This window comes from Brachycentrus maculatus, unplaced genomic scaffold, assembly GCF_059751285.1.
Source record: "Brachycentrus maculatus isolate JH-2025_06_01 unplaced genomic scaffold, ASM5975128v1 h1tg000221l, whole genome shotgun sequence".
Classification (NCBI taxonomy): domain Eukaryota; kingdom Metazoa; phylum Arthropoda; class Insecta; order Trichoptera; family Brachycentridae; genus Brachycentrus; species Brachycentrus maculatus.
In genome coordinates this window covers 2,034,941-2,054,452 of record NW_028280972.1, presented here as the reverse complement: position 1 = coordinate 2,054,452, position 19,512 = coordinate 2,034,941, and the positions used below count along the sequence as shown (strand labels likewise).

Genomic DNA, 19,512 nt, shown 5'->3' with positions numbered 1-19,512 from the left:
TTTGTATCATACCTTGTTTATTTGTAGCATAAACGCCATAAACCCATGCATTCCATGCCGAAAGAATACTCATTTTTATGTATTTTTTACGAATGTTTGAATACGATTTTTAAAAATAATTAAAAAATATTTGAGACAAATAATAAATTATTTTTAGCTAAAACACTGTCTTAAGACATTTGTTTTTGCTGACGCTTCAGAATTTAGCGTAAATGTGTCACAGAAAAAAAAAATAAACTAGTATAGTCAGGCGTAGATTCTATCAATAATAATAAAAAAATGGACAAACCAAATATGAAATTAATAGTGGAATTACTTTTCTGGTGATTTCCAAACAACGTACTACCAGTATCATTGTTGATTACTGGAAATACTGAATTTATAATTCAGTATCTCCAGAGAAATTTTCGTTGTCCGCTTGACTTTGCTCTTTCGCAAGGTCTTCAATATAGTTGCTATCCACCTCGAGTCCCGGCGCGGAAGTCAAGAGTGAATTTCGTGAAAAGGGGACTCGTCCTTTCTCTTAATGCAAAATATCGCTCGGTAAGGGCGCAACAATTTCAGATTTTTTTTTGCTCTTTATGAGAGGTTCCGTTGTAAATCTAATGCCAAAAGTTGTTTATTTAAATTAAGAAATTAGTTATTGTGCCGAGTGTACTTTTCGCTGGAGAGAATTGTTTTTAATATTCTGTCTTTTTTTTCTTCACTGCGTGTAATTCCAAAATTTAATTTACTCATTGATTTAATACACTCCTACAGTAGACTCCAGCTTGTGGCCGCAGTCATCCGACCAATTGTGATTCACTATTGAGAATACACGCCCCAGAAGTGTTGAAAGTCCCGGGTAGGCATATAATATATTGTTTGACTTACTTAGATTAGGTGCATCAATGTGTTGCTCGTCAAAATGTTTGAATAATTGGACCCATTTATCCACGTATTAATTTTCGTCGTTAAACTCCATTCTTCAATTTTTGATCCAAAAGTTTTGTGAGCGACAGCTCATCAAAATGACTATCAGTATTAATTTGCTGTCGTTCACCTGATTAGTGTATTTCGTTTATAGCTTCTGCAGATCTCTCTATTTCTTTTCATGATGTAGTCCAATCCATATAAAAATTTCGGCACTTCTGAAACTGTTTTCCCATAATTCTATGTAAGAAATGCACTGTCTGAATAGATAAATAGACAGTGCTTGCGCAAACCAGGACAAAAACCGACCGGGACACCGGGACCCGTGTCTGAAACCGGGACAATCCCGGTCAAACCAGGACATATGGTAAGCCTACTTATTAGAGTATGAATTGAAATTGATCAATAAAAATATTTCAATTAAGAAAATTTTCTTCAATTACATTCCGCATAATCATTTTCTAATCCTGAAATAATAAAATTATCAAAAATGCAAAGTGAGCAAAGCATAAAATCAAATGTTTCTAAAACTTCTAGTTCTAGAAATGGTTGATTTTATGTTTCAAGTCTCACACATTTTATTTGTTTTAAATTGAGGTTTCATCTGAAATGATTAATTTTCTTGGTTCACGAATCATGTTGAATTTGTGGAGCTTGTTTTACTTTGTGATTGTAATAAAATAACGTTGGATTTCACTAGGCAGTTGTGGGCATTCAGATTGAATACAGCATTATTGGACTTCGTTTCTCCTCATCACTACTTTCCTCAGGCCTGGTCCTGTGTAATTTAGGACGGTGTAATTTTAAACAAATACATGTAAAGAGTCGAGTGTAACTGGGATAGGAATAAAACAGGTTATACATTTTTTTGTTTGTTTATTTGATCACCATACATTGTTTCTTAAATAAACATTTTAAAGGTGAAATAATTATGTGGTCACATAACCAGGTATGTATTTAGAACAATTAACATTTTTCTCTAAGTCATCCAAATTACTTTTAATATTATTTAATATAATAAATAAGTTGAAATAATATTTATGCATTTGTCATTTACCATTTGGTACGTCATCTAATTTTGACTAAGATATTTTATATCCACGAATTGTAAACTTTTTGTACACCTTGAAAGATGATTTATTGAATTGTAAAAAGCTCTGATTGTAACGCGATGAAAAATAATTTCATCGACGTGATTTCATTGATTCAAATTGTTTGGAATTTGTAATTGAAAACAGTAATAAAGTTTAAAAAAAAAAAAAGTAGTGTAAAAAAAAACATTATAAAAAAAACCCTGGTAACCAGGAAGATCTCTGGAATATTAGTTAAAATAAAAGCGAGTTTGTTACGCATATAAAATTATACAGTAAAAAATTTGGAGTCAAGCATTCAAAAATTTTGGTCTCCTAAACTCGACAAAAATTTGGAGATTCCATGATCCGGATAGTAGGAGGCACCCTAGGCCTGGCTCTCGGTGGTAGTGTTGGCAACCTCCTTGCCCTCCCAGTTCTTCTCTCCGTCGGCAGGAGCACCGCCCGTGGCGGGCGCCTTGCCTCCGCGCGGTTGGCGCGGGCGGCGCACGTAGCCTCCGCGGCCGGCCGGAGCCGCGCCCACCGCGCCCTCTGCGCCCGGCTCGCCCGCGCCGGCGCCAGCCCCCGCGCCGCCGCCGCGCCCGCCACCGCGCCGCCCGCCGCGCACGCTGCTGCGGAAGAAGCGCCGCTGCGGCTGCACGCCCTCCTCGCGGCCCTCGCCCGAGCCGCCCGGCGCGCCTCCTGCCGGGCCTCCGCGCCCGCGTCCGCGCCCGCGTCCTCCGCCACCCTCACCCCCGCGCCCCCCACCCGGCTGGCGCTGATAGAACCTGTTACCAAACATCATTTTACCCTACATGTACAGACACCTCTGATCTAATGAATCAAGGGTTGCATTACACTTCACCACACTAGAGTGTACTCGGTAGAGAGAGAGAGAATTTACTCGGTTATACGGTCAACTCTATCAATATGACTACAAGAAGGTCACATTTCAGTCACACGGACAGACAGGCGTCCCTTTCACGTCAACTAGGGATAGAACATACTGCCTGTACCCTCGGCGTTTCTCGGCGGCGTAAGGCGACCCCTTGACAGGGGCTCCCCCGGGGCCGGTGACTGAAGCAGCCTCGAAGCCCTTGTCTCCCTCCACCACCGCAAACTCCACAGCCTCTCCATCTCCCACGGAGCGAACAAGCTTACGTGGGTTGTTCTTGGCTATGGCCGTCTGGTGTACAAACACATCCTCCTTCGTATCGTTCCTGAAATCAATCCACACGATCATCTATACACACCTCCCCAACATGATGTGTTGCAATATGTGTATTTTCTTTTGTAACAAAAGGAATTGCTACATCTATATGAAAAATAAGTGTTTACCTGTTAATGAACCCATATCCACTTTTCACGTTGAACCATTTAACGATTCCCGGCACCTTTTCAGCTGAAAACAAAATGTTGATACATAAACAAAGGAATACTTTTTAAACTACAGCAGAGAAATATAAATTCAAATAAAGCTTGGACTTTCTTATAAATTCATACAGTAAAAGCTTGTAAATTTTAAGCAAAATCATTTCCCAATTGTTGCAAATAACAAGGGCAAAAAAAATATTGCAATTAAAAATACCCAAATTCTGAGTAGTATAATAACTTGGAAGATTTTGTTTCAAATTCAAAGCGTTTGAGACCCTTGCAAATTATGAAGATGGTATAATATAAATTATCAATAATGATATTTATTAAAATCCATTTTGATGGTAATTTAAACTTGTAAATTCGATTCATCACCATGTACCTTTTGATTATGTACATGCATCGATACACGAGTAAAGAAGCAAGAGGTTTGCAATGGTTTTAGGGATTCTAGTGTCCAGTGCAACGGGTATATTCCTCAAACCCACGGTGAATTCTCACATGCAAATATTCCCTATCCATCCGTGTTCGCACGTGTTCTGTGACATGTTGTTTTCCAACTTAAAATCCCCTGCTAATTATGCCGCTCTTATTTTAGCAACACAGATAAGAAGTTCACACGAGGTTATACAAATTGATAATATAATTTCACAACTATCTTTATGGCAACAAACTACAATTATTTGCATAGCCTATTTGAAAACTCCCTACGATTGCAACAATATTAAAATTAATTTGCTATGATTTATGGACCACATTTTCAAATATAAATCAAACATTTTATCTGAACGTAATTATAAGTGATAAGAGTAGTCATACTGAAACAATAATAAATCTGGGACATAAACATTAAGATAAAGACTTTCTTCTGAAATCGCATATCTATGCAAAACAATGTTTATATGCTTTTTATCAAATACTTGTTGAATAAGTCAATAAATATCTCTCGGAAAATTTATAATAACTTGACCTTTTGTCCTGATTGCAACACAATGTAGTAAACAACCAAAGTTCACCCCATCGAGAAGACAATAAGTGGATAAACTTTCCTATTAGACTAATAATAGGAAAGTTTATCCACTTAATTTAATTTCCTTTTCGTCCGCCTCCGTAGTGTAATGGTCAGCACGCTCGGCTACCGTTCTGGAGGTCCCGGGTTCGATTCCCAAGGGGGGTAAAATAAATATAAGTGATTTTTTCACTGTAATATTTATTCAATATTACCATGGACTGGTACCTGAAGCGGAGGGCTGATCACCCTTCCTTCATGTGTAAACGATCAAGATAACACTGCGTTTATATGACAGTGCCCTATGCACCATTGGGGTGCGGATAAGGGTTTTTATTTATTATTATTATTAGACTAATATTGTTCTACACAATTCTGAACGCTATAGGCTCTGCTTTGTTGTTTGGCAATTTTAATATTGGAAGAAGAAAAAGTTGGGGCGCAGGCACTTTAAAGATTTGCATAGCATTATAGATTAAGTAAAATATATTTGCACAGCATATCATTATAATTTAGTTAATATAAGAGAAAAAAACATTAATAAAGTTATCTACACTGCGTAGTTTCATCAATAACTTCCGTTTAGAATCCCCGCTTTGACACAGTTAAAAGTGACTAGTTTGGCTTAAATATTAACACAACTAAAGTTTTATATTTGGATAGAAACTAATAGGTTCTGGGAAGAAAAAATACTCGTAGAAAATTTTAATGTTACATCCGAAACCCTCCCACTGGTAGAAGTCCACTCCACTTGTATTAAAAAATCAATAACGGGACAATTGTTATTCCAGGGGCGTTTATTTTTAGCCTTGATAACTAACGAAATGTAAGGAATATCAATTGAATGTTTACATTTCGTTGTCGTTTAAGTGTTATATTATTGCGAGATAAAACTTACGATTAAATGAAAAAAATCAATAAGAGGTAGACGCAAACACATGACAAAGAATTCCTTAAAAACTAAAAATACATTATAAGTATGCCATAATACATTTTTAGGGATCGCTGGCGAAAAATTATACGCGCCAAATAGCGCTTCCGGTCATTAACTAGGCTGGAGAAGGAAATAGTGGGTCGCAACATGTAATAATATGGGAAAATGCAATATCATATTATCCATCAATCCTGTAGGGGAGTACAGGACTCGCATCTTTTCATGTGCGCAAGTCACACGACAGGAAAATCAATAAAACTAAAGCCGAGCCCCTTCACCTTCGGAACAGAAAGCGCAATTTTAAAATATTGTGCAAAATATACAACATGATTGGATTTGTTATTACTGCGCGGCATAAACAAAAATATACATAAAATCATATATTAAGAACCACGTGCGAACGAAAGTACGATATAAAATGGCGTTCCCTGCATCGAAAGACCGGCTTTATTCGATAATGAACACTAGTATACTTACCGATGATAGTCTTGGCCGCTGCGGGCTTGGGTTGTTGGGGAGTCTTATCGGGTTCTGCCATGGTGTAAATGGCGACGGATGACGGTGGTACAGATGTTATTTCACTCCTCTACCTCTCCGAGCTGTTGACTTCTCTTCAGTCCTTTGACGTGACGATGTGTGGAACAGGCACGCTATTGTTTCATTGCGTCACATCCGTTATATTTTTGCAGTGTTGCCATTAAATTTGCTTTTTCTTTTGGTACTTACTTCTACTAATCATGGGAATCTTTTATTTATATTGAAAGAATTTCTATTTGATAAGTTGAACTTTATTTCAACGACTATAGCATACTCAAAAATATTATATTTTATGGTAATTCTTTTACAAGGCCAGACATTCCCTTTTGAAAGAGCATGATTTAAAAATAATATCGGTAATAGTGCTAATCTGTAATTTTCTGGTGCACAGATCTATTGTTGGTATTCAAATATAAATTATTTGAGTGATTACTTTAATTGAGATAAAACCTGTATTCAGATATTCCTTTTATATTTAACTTTATGGTCTAATAAAATTAGGTTCTGGCCAATCTTGTACGACAGCGCGATTGCAAATCGAAGAAGAGTGAGAATCGGGGTTGCATATTGTTTTACTGCTTTACGTAATTTACAGTTTCCCTCCAAATTTTTGTTTAAAAATTATAATTGCACATATAAAAAAACTTATATCACCATAACTGTAATTTTGTTATCTTTAATGTAAGCTATTATTAATATTTTTGTATATCCATATTTTATTCTACTCCATTCTTAAGTGGATTCTGTCCTAAAAATAAAAAAAACATTTTTATTTTTACCTATAATGTATAATTCATAAAAATAAAAATAATTAACCCATAGTTAACAATATGACAATGACTAAAGCTTCCCCATGTTGTTTTTGTTCCCACTGATAGAAAATAAATAAATAAAATAAAAATAAGAAACAGCTCCTACCCCTCATCATCCTTCAAGGTTCCAAGTACACTACCCTCAAAATTTAGACTTAGCTTCACATACGGTGTTTTAAAATGATGCGGAATGCATCGAAACACGTGTCACAATATATTTTAAGAAGTAGTGGTATTTACCAAGTAAAACTTAAATTCAAAATGGGTAGATATTACCACAAAGTGACAGCGGAATCAATCAATGAAATCATTTGTATTTTCCCAGTGTTTTATAAACAAAATAAATATTCAGCAATAATTACAGTTTTTGTATTTCCCAATCAACATATCCATATAAGGGATGAAAAGTCCCTTTAAAATATCTATGAAAAAGGTATGTTATGTTGTTCAAATTCTTAAATCTTCTCAAGTTATTCACCGATTGCTTTGAAATTTTGATACAACATTGCATTTGAATGTGCATGCCTTTATCTGTGTTTGAAAATAAAAATGTAAATGTTAGTTGTGCAAACACTTAACATTCAGGAAAAGTACCTAGGACTGAACCTTACGTTACACCTGCAGACGGAATGATTGGAGGATTTAAAATTTTGAATTGTGACTGAATATTCACTTTCTCGAAGGTATGAGCAAAATCATGTTTGTGCCCTATCATAAATGCCGTAAGTCTTCCTCAAGCATCCCAAGAGAATATTGTGGTCACCCAGGTCGAAAGCAGCAAAAAGAAAATTAAAACAAGGTCACCAGCATCCACCTATGTGCTGATTGCTTCAGTATCGCCTATATGCTGATTGCATTTCTGAAAACATTTTTTTTCAACATATGTTGTCAGTTTATGGGCAACAATTTTCCTAAGCATTTTTAATATCACAGGAAGGTTGGAAATCAGGTAGTACATAGCTTGAAAGGTCCTCCGAGTCCCGCTGAGAATTTTTCGTAAGAGATGTAACACTAGCTTTTTCAAAGGCTTTTGGAATAATGCTTTTCTCAAAAGATATGTCGATTAGTACTCTTATAAATGGAGCAATTTTGCTGACACATTCTTTAAAAAGCCATGTTGGTAGTGGGTCCAATAAACACTGTTTACTGGACAAAGCATGAATAAGTTTTGTTACTTCGCTTATTGTTGTCAAATAAAATAAAAAATGCAAGACATTATAATATATTGTGATATTTTTACAAATGAAATTGATTCTTGATCTCATTTTTTGTTGTTGTTAAAACAGCAAATTTGGAAGCAGTAGCCAATTTAGTTATATTTAGTATGCAATCTCCGCGGACAAATTAGACTTTGCCACAGGAGTTTCGAAGACCTTTTTTCTCCAATCTTCAAACACCAATATGCTGATTGTTTTAATTGAACGAAAAATCGAAATGCAGTTTGTAATAGTTTTAATCGATCTGAAACCAATAGCGTTCTATATTTACATTTGAAACGTTACAGTTCTTGTTTTTTCAGTCGTGCATCAAACTATGCATCTTATTTCCCTTTACGAATGGTTTTCATGGTAAAAGTCACATGTTTGTCTATCAAGCTGAAAAGTACATCATTGTAAAAATCACCCAGATGTTCAAAATTTTTTGAACGATCAGTGTCCAGACCAATTAGGGAGTTGGTAATGTCGGTTTTAAATTGATTAAAATCTACAGTTTCCTTCATGACCTTGATGTGAAGGATCTGTAGATAGGAGTTGGTTTGCTATGTACTAGTTTGTGATCTGAGAGTCCGAGGTCTGTTACATTGACTGCAATATGTTGATCACATTTATTATGATATCCTGCTGCGTTGAGTGGAGGTATTTACTTCCTGAAGACAATCAAAACCACTCAGAAGTACATAAAAGGGAGTTGTTGCAGAATCTGTTTCACCCAGAATAAAATGTGTGTATACATATATTGTTTAATGCTATCCATGATTTCTAAGTAAACTTAATTGAATCTAAAAAATATTTTTACTAGACTGAATTAATGGAATAGTTGAGTAATCCAAGAATCCTCCCATATAATAAAGAAATTTTATACAAATAAATACCTATACTAATATTTCATGGACATTTTTCTTTTCAAGAAATATCAACTCACAACCACTAGTTTTGCAGTGAAGTGAATTCACTCAATTATGCTAAAGCAGTTGTCTCTTTGAAAACGGAATTTCCTGGTAGAAGAGCCTTGTATTGTAATCCCTTTCATTGTATGCTTTATTTCAATATTCCTAATGATAAACCATTTGATCCTTAGTATTATTCACAACGGTCCATGAAATACAAAAAAAAATATCATTTCAAGTAAACTGACATTTGTGGTGTAAAAACCTGAATTTCTATGACCCTTTAATGACCTATCCAGCTTTTGCGCAGAAATTTGAACTGACCGCTAAGGACCGGTCCCACATTTGTGCAAGTAGTCAAACTCGATGACATCTAAGATATTTGTCCATTCGAAAATAAATTCACGCTACTCAAAAAGGTTCGTGTTATATCTGAGTTGATTTCATGAACGTTGGTATCTCATTTAAAAAATTTGATGACTACGAAATTCTACCTGGATATTTTGATATTTCTTATGGTCCGACCGAATTTGTTTGGATATTTTTTCAGAAGATCCTAGTGATATTGAGAGAAGTGACAGTGAAGTGAATAGTGGTTCTGAAATAATAAGAGAAGCTCGAGAAGAGGTCCTCGGGTTATGCTAATGGTTTTGAGTGATTCTGAAGATGATTCTGACAGGGATGTTGATGATATGGACTTGTCAGACACCGACACTCCACAAAACAATCAGAGCTTTTGTGGAACTCCATTTTCCAGAAAACTCTGAAAATGTAGATGGTTTTGCCTTTGTTTATCACAGATGAATTTTGGGACCAAATTGCCGATGTGTGAGGTCACAAGCGTATATCTCATACATTTATATGGGGTTTACATCTGAGCAAACACCTTAGTGTTAATAATAATTTCTGGAGGTTTTAGGATCACATAATGAATAAAAATAAATAAATACACCAAGATAAAATATTTTTATTTGAAATCTTAACAATTCCTAACAGAACTGGATCAAACAGATTTCAAGGATTAAACATATTATAGTACTTGAGTATGAATATTTATTTAATTATACATATCATTGTTATATATATACCATTTCAAGTATATATAAACATATGATTATGCATATCAAAGCCTAAGATTAAGTTGGGTAAAATATGGTAATATTTAATATTTATATAAGTTTACTTGAGAAATCTCAATAAGCTCTGTAAACCCATCACAGTAAACATGGTTCGATTCATTATCATCATAACGTAATAATCATTTTATAAATGAAAAAATAGAAAATATAATATTTACTTCAACAGACTAGAGATTAGATGTAATTACCAAACGTGAGTTTAGAGAATCTCCTAATTGTTGATATGAACTCGAGCAGTTCAAGGTTCCTTGGCATCATTCATAATGGTCTTTTAATTCCAACATGAATTATCATTTGAGATGCAACAACCTGGATTTTTAAAACAGTATTTCTATCAATAATCAGGAATACAAAACTCAGGAATAAAAAATTAATAAAAAATATGTATTTTTATCAACTATCAGGAATACAAAACTCAGGAATAAAAAAAAATGTATTTCTATCAACTATCAGGAATACAAAACTCAGGAATAAAAAATTAATAAAAAAAATTAAAAAAGGAAATATTTCAATTGAAATCTTAACAATTCCTAACAGAACTGGATCAAATAGATTCCAACAGAACTTAACTAAACATATTATAGTACTTGAGTATGAATATTTATTTAATTATACATATCATTGTTATATATATACCATTTCAAGTATATATAAACATATGATTATGTATTTCAAAGCCTATGATTAAGTTATTTAAATTTAATTCAGAATATTTATGTGAGTTCGCTATTGAGAAACTCAATAAGCTTGCAAACTCATCAAGGTAAACTTGACTTGGTTCATTATCATCAAACGCAATAATGAATGATAAAAAAAATACAAAAATTAAAAATATGGACCAGAAGATATTCACTTGAAAGATTCGAGATTAGCTGTAATTACTAAACACGAGTTTAGAGAATCAATAATAATAAAATAAAACGAAATTAAGTAAACAAATCGAATAAAATAAAACAAAATGATATAAAGTAAACAAATCCGTCGTAAGATTTCCGCATTACGCTGCATTTGTTCAATAGCTGCTGGGCGGGAAAACCTGCAAACAAACATACTCATAAACGTTTCAATAAAGTAACAATACTGAGCACTCTTTTAGAAGCCAGTTAAGTCTTTTTCTTCTAACCCTTATCCACACCCGATGGTGCATGGGGCACTGCATCGTATTATGCAGTGTTATCTTGATCGTTATTTACACAAGGCAATGAGATCAATCCTGCGCTTCATGGACCAGTCCAGGGTAATATTTGAGTGTACAATCACTAATATTTATATTCACCCTCCCCCTGGGATCGAACCTGGGACCTCCCGCACGGTAGCTTAAGGTCCAAGTTATGGTGTAATGGTTAGCCAGTTAATTATGTAAACTATAAAAACAAACAGTTTGCCTCACCCTGTAAAATTTGCATTTTGAAATGTTTGCTTTTTAGCCATATTTTAACAAAAATTTGAATTCACAACATCTTGGGTGCGTTCAAATCTTTGTTCACAGATCTGGGTTTCCCCAATAAGGAATAATTTTTCCATTTTGACATCTCAAGATGTTGAGTTGGGTATTTATTCTTCTTCGTCTATGTTAAGATGTCGAAATTCTAATTTGAAATTGACAATACAATAATGTCGTAACTGGTAAAATGTTAGCTACCAACTTCTACCAAAAACATGACAAATGCAGATTTAGGTGGATGTAATTTAAAAGAAAGGATATTTATTATTACATAGATACTCACAATTTCATCTATTTTTTTGCATTCGGATTGATCTGAAACAAACAAAAGCCTGGTTACTTAATGGATTATATTTAATTTCTATATTGTACAAAATAAAAGATCACTTTTGGATCTACGGCCAATTCCCACAACCAACTTACAACTAGTGGCTTTTCACATGATGATCTAACATTCTTATCCTATCTGTACTTCCTGTGAGAAAACAGAAAATGGTGACCTAAGGGAAATGTTCTAACATCAATATCGAGCGGCTTATTACCGATGCAAATAGCACAAACTGGGAGAACTTTATACATATTCATGTAAGGCCAGCATTGATTTTTTGTTCTCTTCCCATGCGCCATCTATCCATATTAGCACTGATATATTAGGACTTTTATATTGTAGCTGCACAAATATGGCAAATAAACACATTACGATTTAACTCGTAGTCGGCGTCCTAGCGTCCTGGCCTTGGTATAGACATGACAAAAACGTTTTTTCTTTAAAAGCCTCCCTCCCGTTCCTACAAAGACCGCTGACAATCTAAGTATTTCTAATATCATCAACACAATACTGATGCAATAACATTATTAATAAAACGTACCTGCGTGAGCATCTGGAATGGCACATTTGGCAATCGAGGCGGATTCGGTGGTTGTGGCATTCGTACCTATAAGAAAAAATCCCACACTTGAATGAGGTGTTACGTTGAAATATATTGCAAGAAAAGATTTTTAAAATAATAATTGTTTTGGACTAAAAAATATTGGAAACAAGGAACAGTTTAAGTACTTTGTTATGTTTAAAAATAAAATGGGGAATCTAAGATAAAAAAAAATCTATACTGAACTGTGGTGTATGCGCTTCTTTGGACAAATTTTACCAACCAATCAGAAAGCTAGGTGAAAGGAGAATAAACTAAATACAATTAGAAACTGATACTCGAGTTAAAGATTTAATTTTGCTTTTAATCCTGTTTTACGTGATATTACACTAAGAACATAACCCATTGTATAGGAATAAAATGTCATAACCTGAACAGTCTTCAATATTTTATGACTATATTTGTATGCTTATGTAAATAGTAACACCTAAGATGGAATCTATAATAACTAATATGCATATGATTTGCGGGTGAAATCAAAATATTTACAGTTTTTGATTCTGCTATAGGTCTCAAAATTACATAAAATTAATAGTCTGTTTATCGTTTCAATCGAACCCCACTACATCTCTGAACTTCACCTCACTCCTCTCTAATCATCTCTTAGCAAACGTAAACTCAACCAAACAAATTCTCATGACTCAAACTGAGTCTCATCTTGCCTTCACCATGATCGTTTGCATTAGGTACCGCCTGGTTAGCATTTCTCGAGTCTCCTAACTGTTATGCCAGACCACTATGCTATGCAATTGAGCGGACTTAATGTTATTAGAAATTCATACCTGATTTCCGGCTTGAGCATATTGATATGCTCCCGGGACTCGCGGCCCGTTGTTAACCTGTAAATGGTACAATGAAGTGGCAATTTGTAATCAGTAATATCAAAGCATCCGAGTATGTATATGTCTCAAAGTTATGCAATGATCAAATGTAATCTATTTTCCCAGTTAAATATTGTGTGCGAGGATATTAGAATTTAAGAGCTTTTGACATATTCTCGAAAAAAAAAATTATAAAAATGCATAGTTCTTAAATTTTACTCGAAAATGCATTTGTTTTTTGGAATGCACTTTTTTATAACAATATTTTTTTGCATATTCCATTACCTTAAATTTCTTTTTATCTGTGAGACATCTAAAATGTATCTGAACAACTATCAATCAAATATGATACAGTGTTAACATACTTTAAAAGATTTATATACATTCTGTGAAAATATGTTTAGGGAATAATAAAATAAAGCACAATTTGAATTATTCATTTCAATTTATAGAATCTCCTTCAAAATCGGCTCAATTTGAAGCGATATACTTAATAATTCCTTCTTTTCTGACTGAAATGAGGCCGGCGCAGAAGGTAAAAATACCCTTCCTGTCCTTTAGCATCAATCGACCGAATGGATGGAAATACCATTCATGTCCTAAGTGTGTTAATAGCATTGGCCACTACCAGCTTACACAAAAATAAATAAAAAACAATTAACGCAAGCGATTTGAGAGACTAGGTCCCAAACATATTTAAAAGAATGCAATTCTAATTTTGCTTCAAACACCCAATATATAATAGAATTGCCTTTACCTGTCTTGGTGGCAGTTGTAGTGTTCCTTGTGATTGTTGTCGTAGTTGTCGTCGAAGTAGCAGTTGTTGATGGTGTTGTTGTTGTTGAAGTTGCAGTTGTGCAAGATGTGGTGGCTGTACTAACTGGAGTTGTTGCACCTGTTGTTGTGGCTGTGGTTGAGCCTGTAATTGAGAGCGTTGCGGCTGCGGTTGAGCCTGTAATTGAGACCGTTGTGGCTGTGGTTGCGCCTGTGCTGGCTGTGGCTGAGCCTGTTGTGGCTGTGGTTGAGCATGTTGGGGCTCTCGCTGAGCCGGTTGTGGATGAGCCTGTTGTGGCTGCGGCTGAGCCTGTTGTGACAGTGGCTGAGCCTGTTGTGGCTGTGGCTGTGGTTGAGCCTGAGGTTGCCCCAGAATTTGGGCCTGCGGTTGGGCCATAAGATGGGCCTGAGGCTGACCCTGCGGTTGAGCCAGAAGATGGGCTTGTGGTTGGGCCTGTGGTGGGGCCAGATGATGGGCCTGTGGTTGGGCCAGGAGTTGAGGCTGAGGTTGGGCCAGGTGCTGGGCCTGTGGTTGGATCAAATGTTGACCCTGTGGTTGGGTCAGAAGTTGACCCTGCAGTTGTTGCTGTGGAGCCTGTGGTTGTGGCTGTGGAGCCTGTAGTTGTGGCTGTGGAGCCTGTAATTGTGGTTGAGGTTGAGCCTGTTGCTGTCCATATTGCTGTACATGTTGTTGGACATGTTGTTGGACATGTTGCTGTAAATGCTGTTGTCCATGTTGCTGTAACTGTTGCTGTCCATGTTGCTGTCCATGTTGCTGTCCATGTTGCTGTACATGTTGCTGTACATGTTGTCCATGTTGCTGTACATGTTGTACATGTACTTGTTGGCTGTGTTGTTGCCCATGTGGTCCGTGTTGTTGGGCGTGTTGTTGTATGTGTTGTTGTACAACTTGCTGTCCATGCTGCAGTCCGTGCTGCTGTCCGTGCTGCTGTCCGTGCTGCTGTATGTGCTGCTGAACGTGCTGTTGAACATTCTGTTGAACATTCTGTTGACCATTCTGTTGAACGTTCTGTTGACCGTTCAGTAGACGATGTTGTTGTCCAAGTGGTTGAACAAGTTGTCCGTGCTGTTGTCCGTTTTGTTGAACGTTCTGTTGAGCATGCTGCGGACCGTTCTGTTGGATATGCTGAGGACCGTTCTGTTGTATGAGCTGTGGACTATTCTGTCGTACGTGCTGTGGCCCGTTCTGTTGTACGTGCTGTGACCCATTCTGTGGAACGTGCTGGGGACCGTTCTGTTGAATGTGCTGTGGACCAATCTGTTGTGTATGCTGTTGACTATGCTGTTGTACGTGCTGTTGGAGGTGTTGTCCATATTGTTGCGCGGCTTGGTGCTGTGGTTGTGGTTGGGCTCGAGGAAACCGATTAACATGATGGACCTATAATAATACATTAAGAAGTTATAGACTGGATCCCGAAAGCCTGGACTGTGAATTATTAATCAGTGACCATGTTAACAGTGCAGTTTCAATGCAGTACAGAAAAGCATTATTGGGAATAATGCAAGATAATAAATACACATGATTTTTTTAAGTGTCCTATATCGAAACACCAATGATTAAATAGATGGCTGATTTGAGAACAATAGCATTAAAAATAAAGCGGATGATAAAAAGTATTTATAAATAACATTATTGGTAGTATTTTACGAAAATACCGCTTTATAAATTATCCAAATTTATTATTATTATAAAAATGTTTATCGTACAATTCTTACAAGAAAGTAGCATTTCAAATTAATCAAAACAAATGGTGTCTCAATTTCGGATGACATCTATTATTCTTATATAAAAGATGAAGTCTGAGCAACCAAGGGCCTGGCTTAAGTGATCACTTTATTTACCATTGTACCCATTATGTATACATGTATATATGCAATGTTGGTATATTCCTTTCATGTGCTGGTTCTTAATTGATAAATTTGGAAGCACGAATGATAGTGGCGCCATCAGCTGAGAAATTTCAGAAGTATACCAGGTGTATGCATAACTTTTTGCCAGTTTTCATGGTAAAGAATATACGCAATTTTCAAGGGAAATTTATTTTTTACTTATTCAAAATACTAGGCATGGCTTCTACACACTGCGAGCGCGTGCCCCATTGATGTGATGAGATGATAATAAGATAGCGGGTGCGGAAGGATGTTCCATCCAAGCGATTTCAAGGTGTCTTTCACTGGTTTTGCTGTATGAGATTTGCGCATTGTCGTGTAACAAAATCACTTAGCCATGTCTTCTGGCCCATTTCAATCAATGTGTGATTTTAATTAATCATTTGTTGGTGATAGCGTTGTGCGTCAACGGTTTCTCCAAGCTTCAAGAGTTCATAGTATACAATAACGCTCTGGTTCCACCAGACACAAGCATGGTCTTTTTGCCGAAGCAATTTGGCCTTGGTGTTGAAGGGCCAGCTTCACCAGGTGACAGCCACAATTTTTGCCTCTTCAGGTTCCAAAGTCAATCCATTTTTTGTCACCTATTTTTTATACATTTATTGTCACCCGTCACAATTCAGTACAGAAATGATTTTCTTTCATGACATTGAAGCAATATTTTTCGAGTGAATTTTTTATTTCCCATTTGCCGTACATTCAAATCATGTGAGACCCATTTACCAAGTTTAATGATCTTTCCCATTGCTTGTAAACGTCTCCTGATTGTTCCTCATGACACATTTAATGCTTTTGCCAATTCCTTTTGAGTTCAAGTTGGGTCATCAATTGCTCGTCTTCACACTATTGTGGTCTACCAGAGCACGCATTATCATTAACATTGAAATCACCACGTTTAAATTGTCAAAACGACGTTTCACATGTTCTAATTGATGGAGTGTGTTTACCTTATGTTTCTACCAGCAAACGAAGACTTTCCACTACCTTTTTCTTTTGATAAAATAAGAAAAGCAATGCGTGCTTTTTGCAAATGTTCTTTTTCAGGCATAAACGTCAACATTATCACTGAACGATACAACACAGACGCTGTTGTTTGGCAGACTCAACTTATGTGCATTTGTAGGTTAATGTCAGACGAACAAACTGACAGTGTCAAATTCATACACCGCGTAGTGTTCGGTAGCGCCATCTCTTAGTGAAACCGGAAAAGACTTCTGCATACACCTAGTATATAATAACTGATACCCCACTAACACAGCATTATAAGTAAATTCCTTCCCAATTACCCTATTCCCATAATACGACATCTTCAGAGACAACTGCATATCTACTTTTACCGAGAGAAACCTCCTTATTAGGCGGTGAATGCTTAAGGATAAGACTCGCTTTTACCATTTCATGGTTTTTAAGAAACTTTTAATCACTTTGCCCACTATAAATTTTGAATAACAGAGAATTGAAGCATTAAGCGGTTAGTGTTATTATCGGTTAATGCGTTCTTTCAATATAAAACATTCAGCAAATGTCAAAATACTTCAGAGTATTAACAATAGATATGATTTTGGTCACCTGAGAAGGACGTGTTGACTGGTCGACTAAAGATCCCAGAGTGACTGTCCGCATTTCCTAGCATTAAATGGTTAGTGGTATTATCAGTCAATGTATTATTTCAATATAAAACATTCAACAAAGGTCTAAACACTTTATGGGTATTAACAATCAATTAATTTTGGTCACCTGAGAAGGACGTGTTGACTGGTCGACTAAAGATCCCAGAGTTACAGTCCGCATTTCCTAACATTAAGTGGTTAGTGGTATTATCAGTCAATGTATTATTTCAATATAAAATATTTTGAAAAAAAAAGGCTAAACCAGTGGTACCCAAACTTTTTTGGCCCACGGACCCCTTTTCATAGTCAAAATTGATCACGGACCCTGGCTGAAAAACTACTGACTTTATACCTGATACAAACAAAATCAATGTACATCACTCGCCAACTATTGTTTTAATAAATGTTCTCTGGTGCCGAAATTGGAAAATATTCCTCAAAACATGTTTCGAAATGCCTATTTTCCAATTTTTGCCCATTCGGCGTCTTACTCCAGATTAAAATTAATATGAAGAGTGAGGAAGATGGGATTATTACTGTTCACAAAATTTGTTTTAAAACTAGCTTATAATTTATTTAAAGTATTTGGACACACTCAAAATGTAAATAAATTAACTGGTCAAATTATAAGCTAAAATAATAAAATATGAAAATGATATTTTCTGGCGTTTATCATGTATGTGATTATAATCCAGGATTCGGACCTCACATACTAATATAAGTGTTTCTGCTCAATAAAAAGCTCATTTTCATCTCACTAATAGATGTCTCTAGTGAAGTTCTAGTGATTCAAGAGCAATGTTTCTAGATTGGTTCATCACAATTTTTTTTATTTTATATAAAACCTTACGCAGATTTCCTGACGTTATTCAGGGACCCTCAAATCAATTTTAATTTCTCACGGACTCCCCGAATGGTCACGGGGATCCATAAGGACCACTTTGGGAACCACTGGTCTAAACACTTCAAGAGTATTAAGAATATATTTGATTTTGGTTACCTGTACACGGTTTGACTCTTCAATTAAAGATCCCAGAGTGACTGTCCGGATTTGTCCCTAGAATAACATCATTATGAGTACATACATCATCACTTTCCAACTTTGTATATTGCAATAATATCACCAAGTAAATGTAATGTATCCAATCAGGTGACTTAAGTTCAGATTTGGAAAACCTCCGTTTATGTAAAAATAAAGATGTCTTGTACTCACAGTTGGAATAACTCCACCATTCACGACGGCTCTCTGTCGGTTGGCATTATTCATGGCAGCATTTTGGACCTGGGCAGCCGCGGAAGTACTCGGGCCATTTGTGACCATCGTGCTTGTGTTTGGCTTTAAAAATATTCATGTGGATAAGGAACATTAACACTTCACAAACATGTAATAATGCATAAAGGTGATAAAATATGTTACCAATAATACGCTTCTGAGGGCTTCTTCTTGGAACTGGCTGAGCATTCTAATCAAATGGTTTACAGTCGCCTCTAATGCTTTGCACTAAAATAAAAATGAATATATCATAAGGGTTTGAATAATCTACATAATTTATTTCTTGAATGTTTTCTGCAGATACTCTGTGGCACATTTTATAAACTTTATAAAGTAATTAACCTTGTTTTCACCACTTTTTTTATTAATTAATAGAATTTAAACTACCGGTTTTGACAAGAAACTTGTCATTTAGGATTTTTACGGAGTGTGTGGAAGTTTTTGGTGAGAGTATTTGAATGTTTTTTAATTAAAATAAGCCCTGATGATGACAAGGTTCTTGTCAAAACCGGTAGGTTAAATTGTATTAATAAAAAAAAGTGGTGAAAACAAAGTTAACTAATTTTATAAAGTACATAATTTATATTTCAAGTAGACTACTACTTGCCTTATGGTCCAATTCCTTATTGGAGAGCATGTTCTGAAAGTCTCTCCTCTCGACTGCCATGCATCTAAAAAAAAAACAATCTGTTAAAATGGCTTTTAGTTTTCTTCAAATATATTTTGAGATACTGGATTATTCACTCTATGGATGATATATCAATATTATATATATATATATATATATATATATATATATATATATATATATATATATATATATATATATATATATATATATATATATATATTTTGT

At 35.5% G+C, this 19,512-nt stretch overlaps 2 protein-coding genes across 7 annotated transcripts in view; both read right to left on the bottom strand.

Moving 5' to 3' along the window:
* Nucleotides 1-1,768: 1,768 nt before the first annotated feature.
* Nucleotides 1,769-5,953, bottom strand: LOC148306916 (uncharacterized). 2 transcript variants are annotated; one of them, XM_088264258.1, is made up of 4 exons: nucleotides 5,777-5,953; nucleotides 3,321-3,384; nucleotides 2,990-3,202; nucleotides 1,769-2,770 (listed from the first exon to the last, which is right to left on the bottom strand). In XM_088264258.1, exons 1-4 carry the CDS (start codon nucleotides 5,835-5,837, stop codon nucleotides 2,371-2,373), a joined length of 738 nt encoding a protein of 245 aa, XP_088120384.1. In that variant the 5' UTR covers nucleotides 5,838-5,953; the 3' UTR covers nucleotides 1,769-2,370. The 2 variants fall into 2 exon arrangements, with proteins under 2 accessions (XP_088120384.1, XP_088120386.1); XM_088264260.1 differs by having other exon boundaries at nucleotides 2,999-3,202; nucleotides 5,777-5,952.
* Nucleotides 5,954-9,702: 3,749 nt separating this feature from the next.
* Nucleotides 9,703-19,512, bottom strand: part of LOC148306915 (uncharacterized) — a 27,207-nt gene continuing 17,397 nt past the window's right edge. For 2 of the 5 annotated variants that reach the window (XM_088264238.1, XM_088264239.1), the window contains exons 17-27: nucleotides 19,264-19,327; nucleotides 18,801-18,884; nucleotides 18,597-18,719; nucleotides 18,384-18,440; nucleotides 17,511-17,567; nucleotides 17,343-17,399; nucleotides 13,846-15,261; nucleotides 13,050-13,106; nucleotides 12,208-12,273; nucleotides 11,622-11,653; nucleotides 9,703-10,930 (exon numbers count right to left, since the gene is read on the bottom strand). In XM_088264238.1, the coding sequence (XP_088120364.1) occupies nucleotides 11,630-11,653; nucleotides 12,208-12,273; nucleotides 13,050-13,106; nucleotides 13,846-15,261; nucleotides 17,343-17,399; nucleotides 17,511-17,567; nucleotides 18,384-18,440; nucleotides 18,597-18,719; nucleotides 18,801-18,884; nucleotides 19,264-19,327 (2,005 nt within the window). In that variant the 3' untranslated portion in view covers nucleotides 9,703-10,930; nucleotides 11,622-11,629. The remainder of the gene's footprint in view (nucleotides 10,931-11,621; nucleotides 11,654-12,207; nucleotides 12,274-13,049; nucleotides 13,107-13,845; nucleotides 15,262-17,342; nucleotides 17,400-17,510; nucleotides 17,568-18,383; nucleotides 18,441-18,596; nucleotides 18,720-18,800; nucleotides 18,885-19,263; nucleotides 19,328-19,512) is intronic. The other 3 variants (XM_088264240.1, XM_088264241.1, XM_088264242.1) reach the window with 3 other exon arrangements.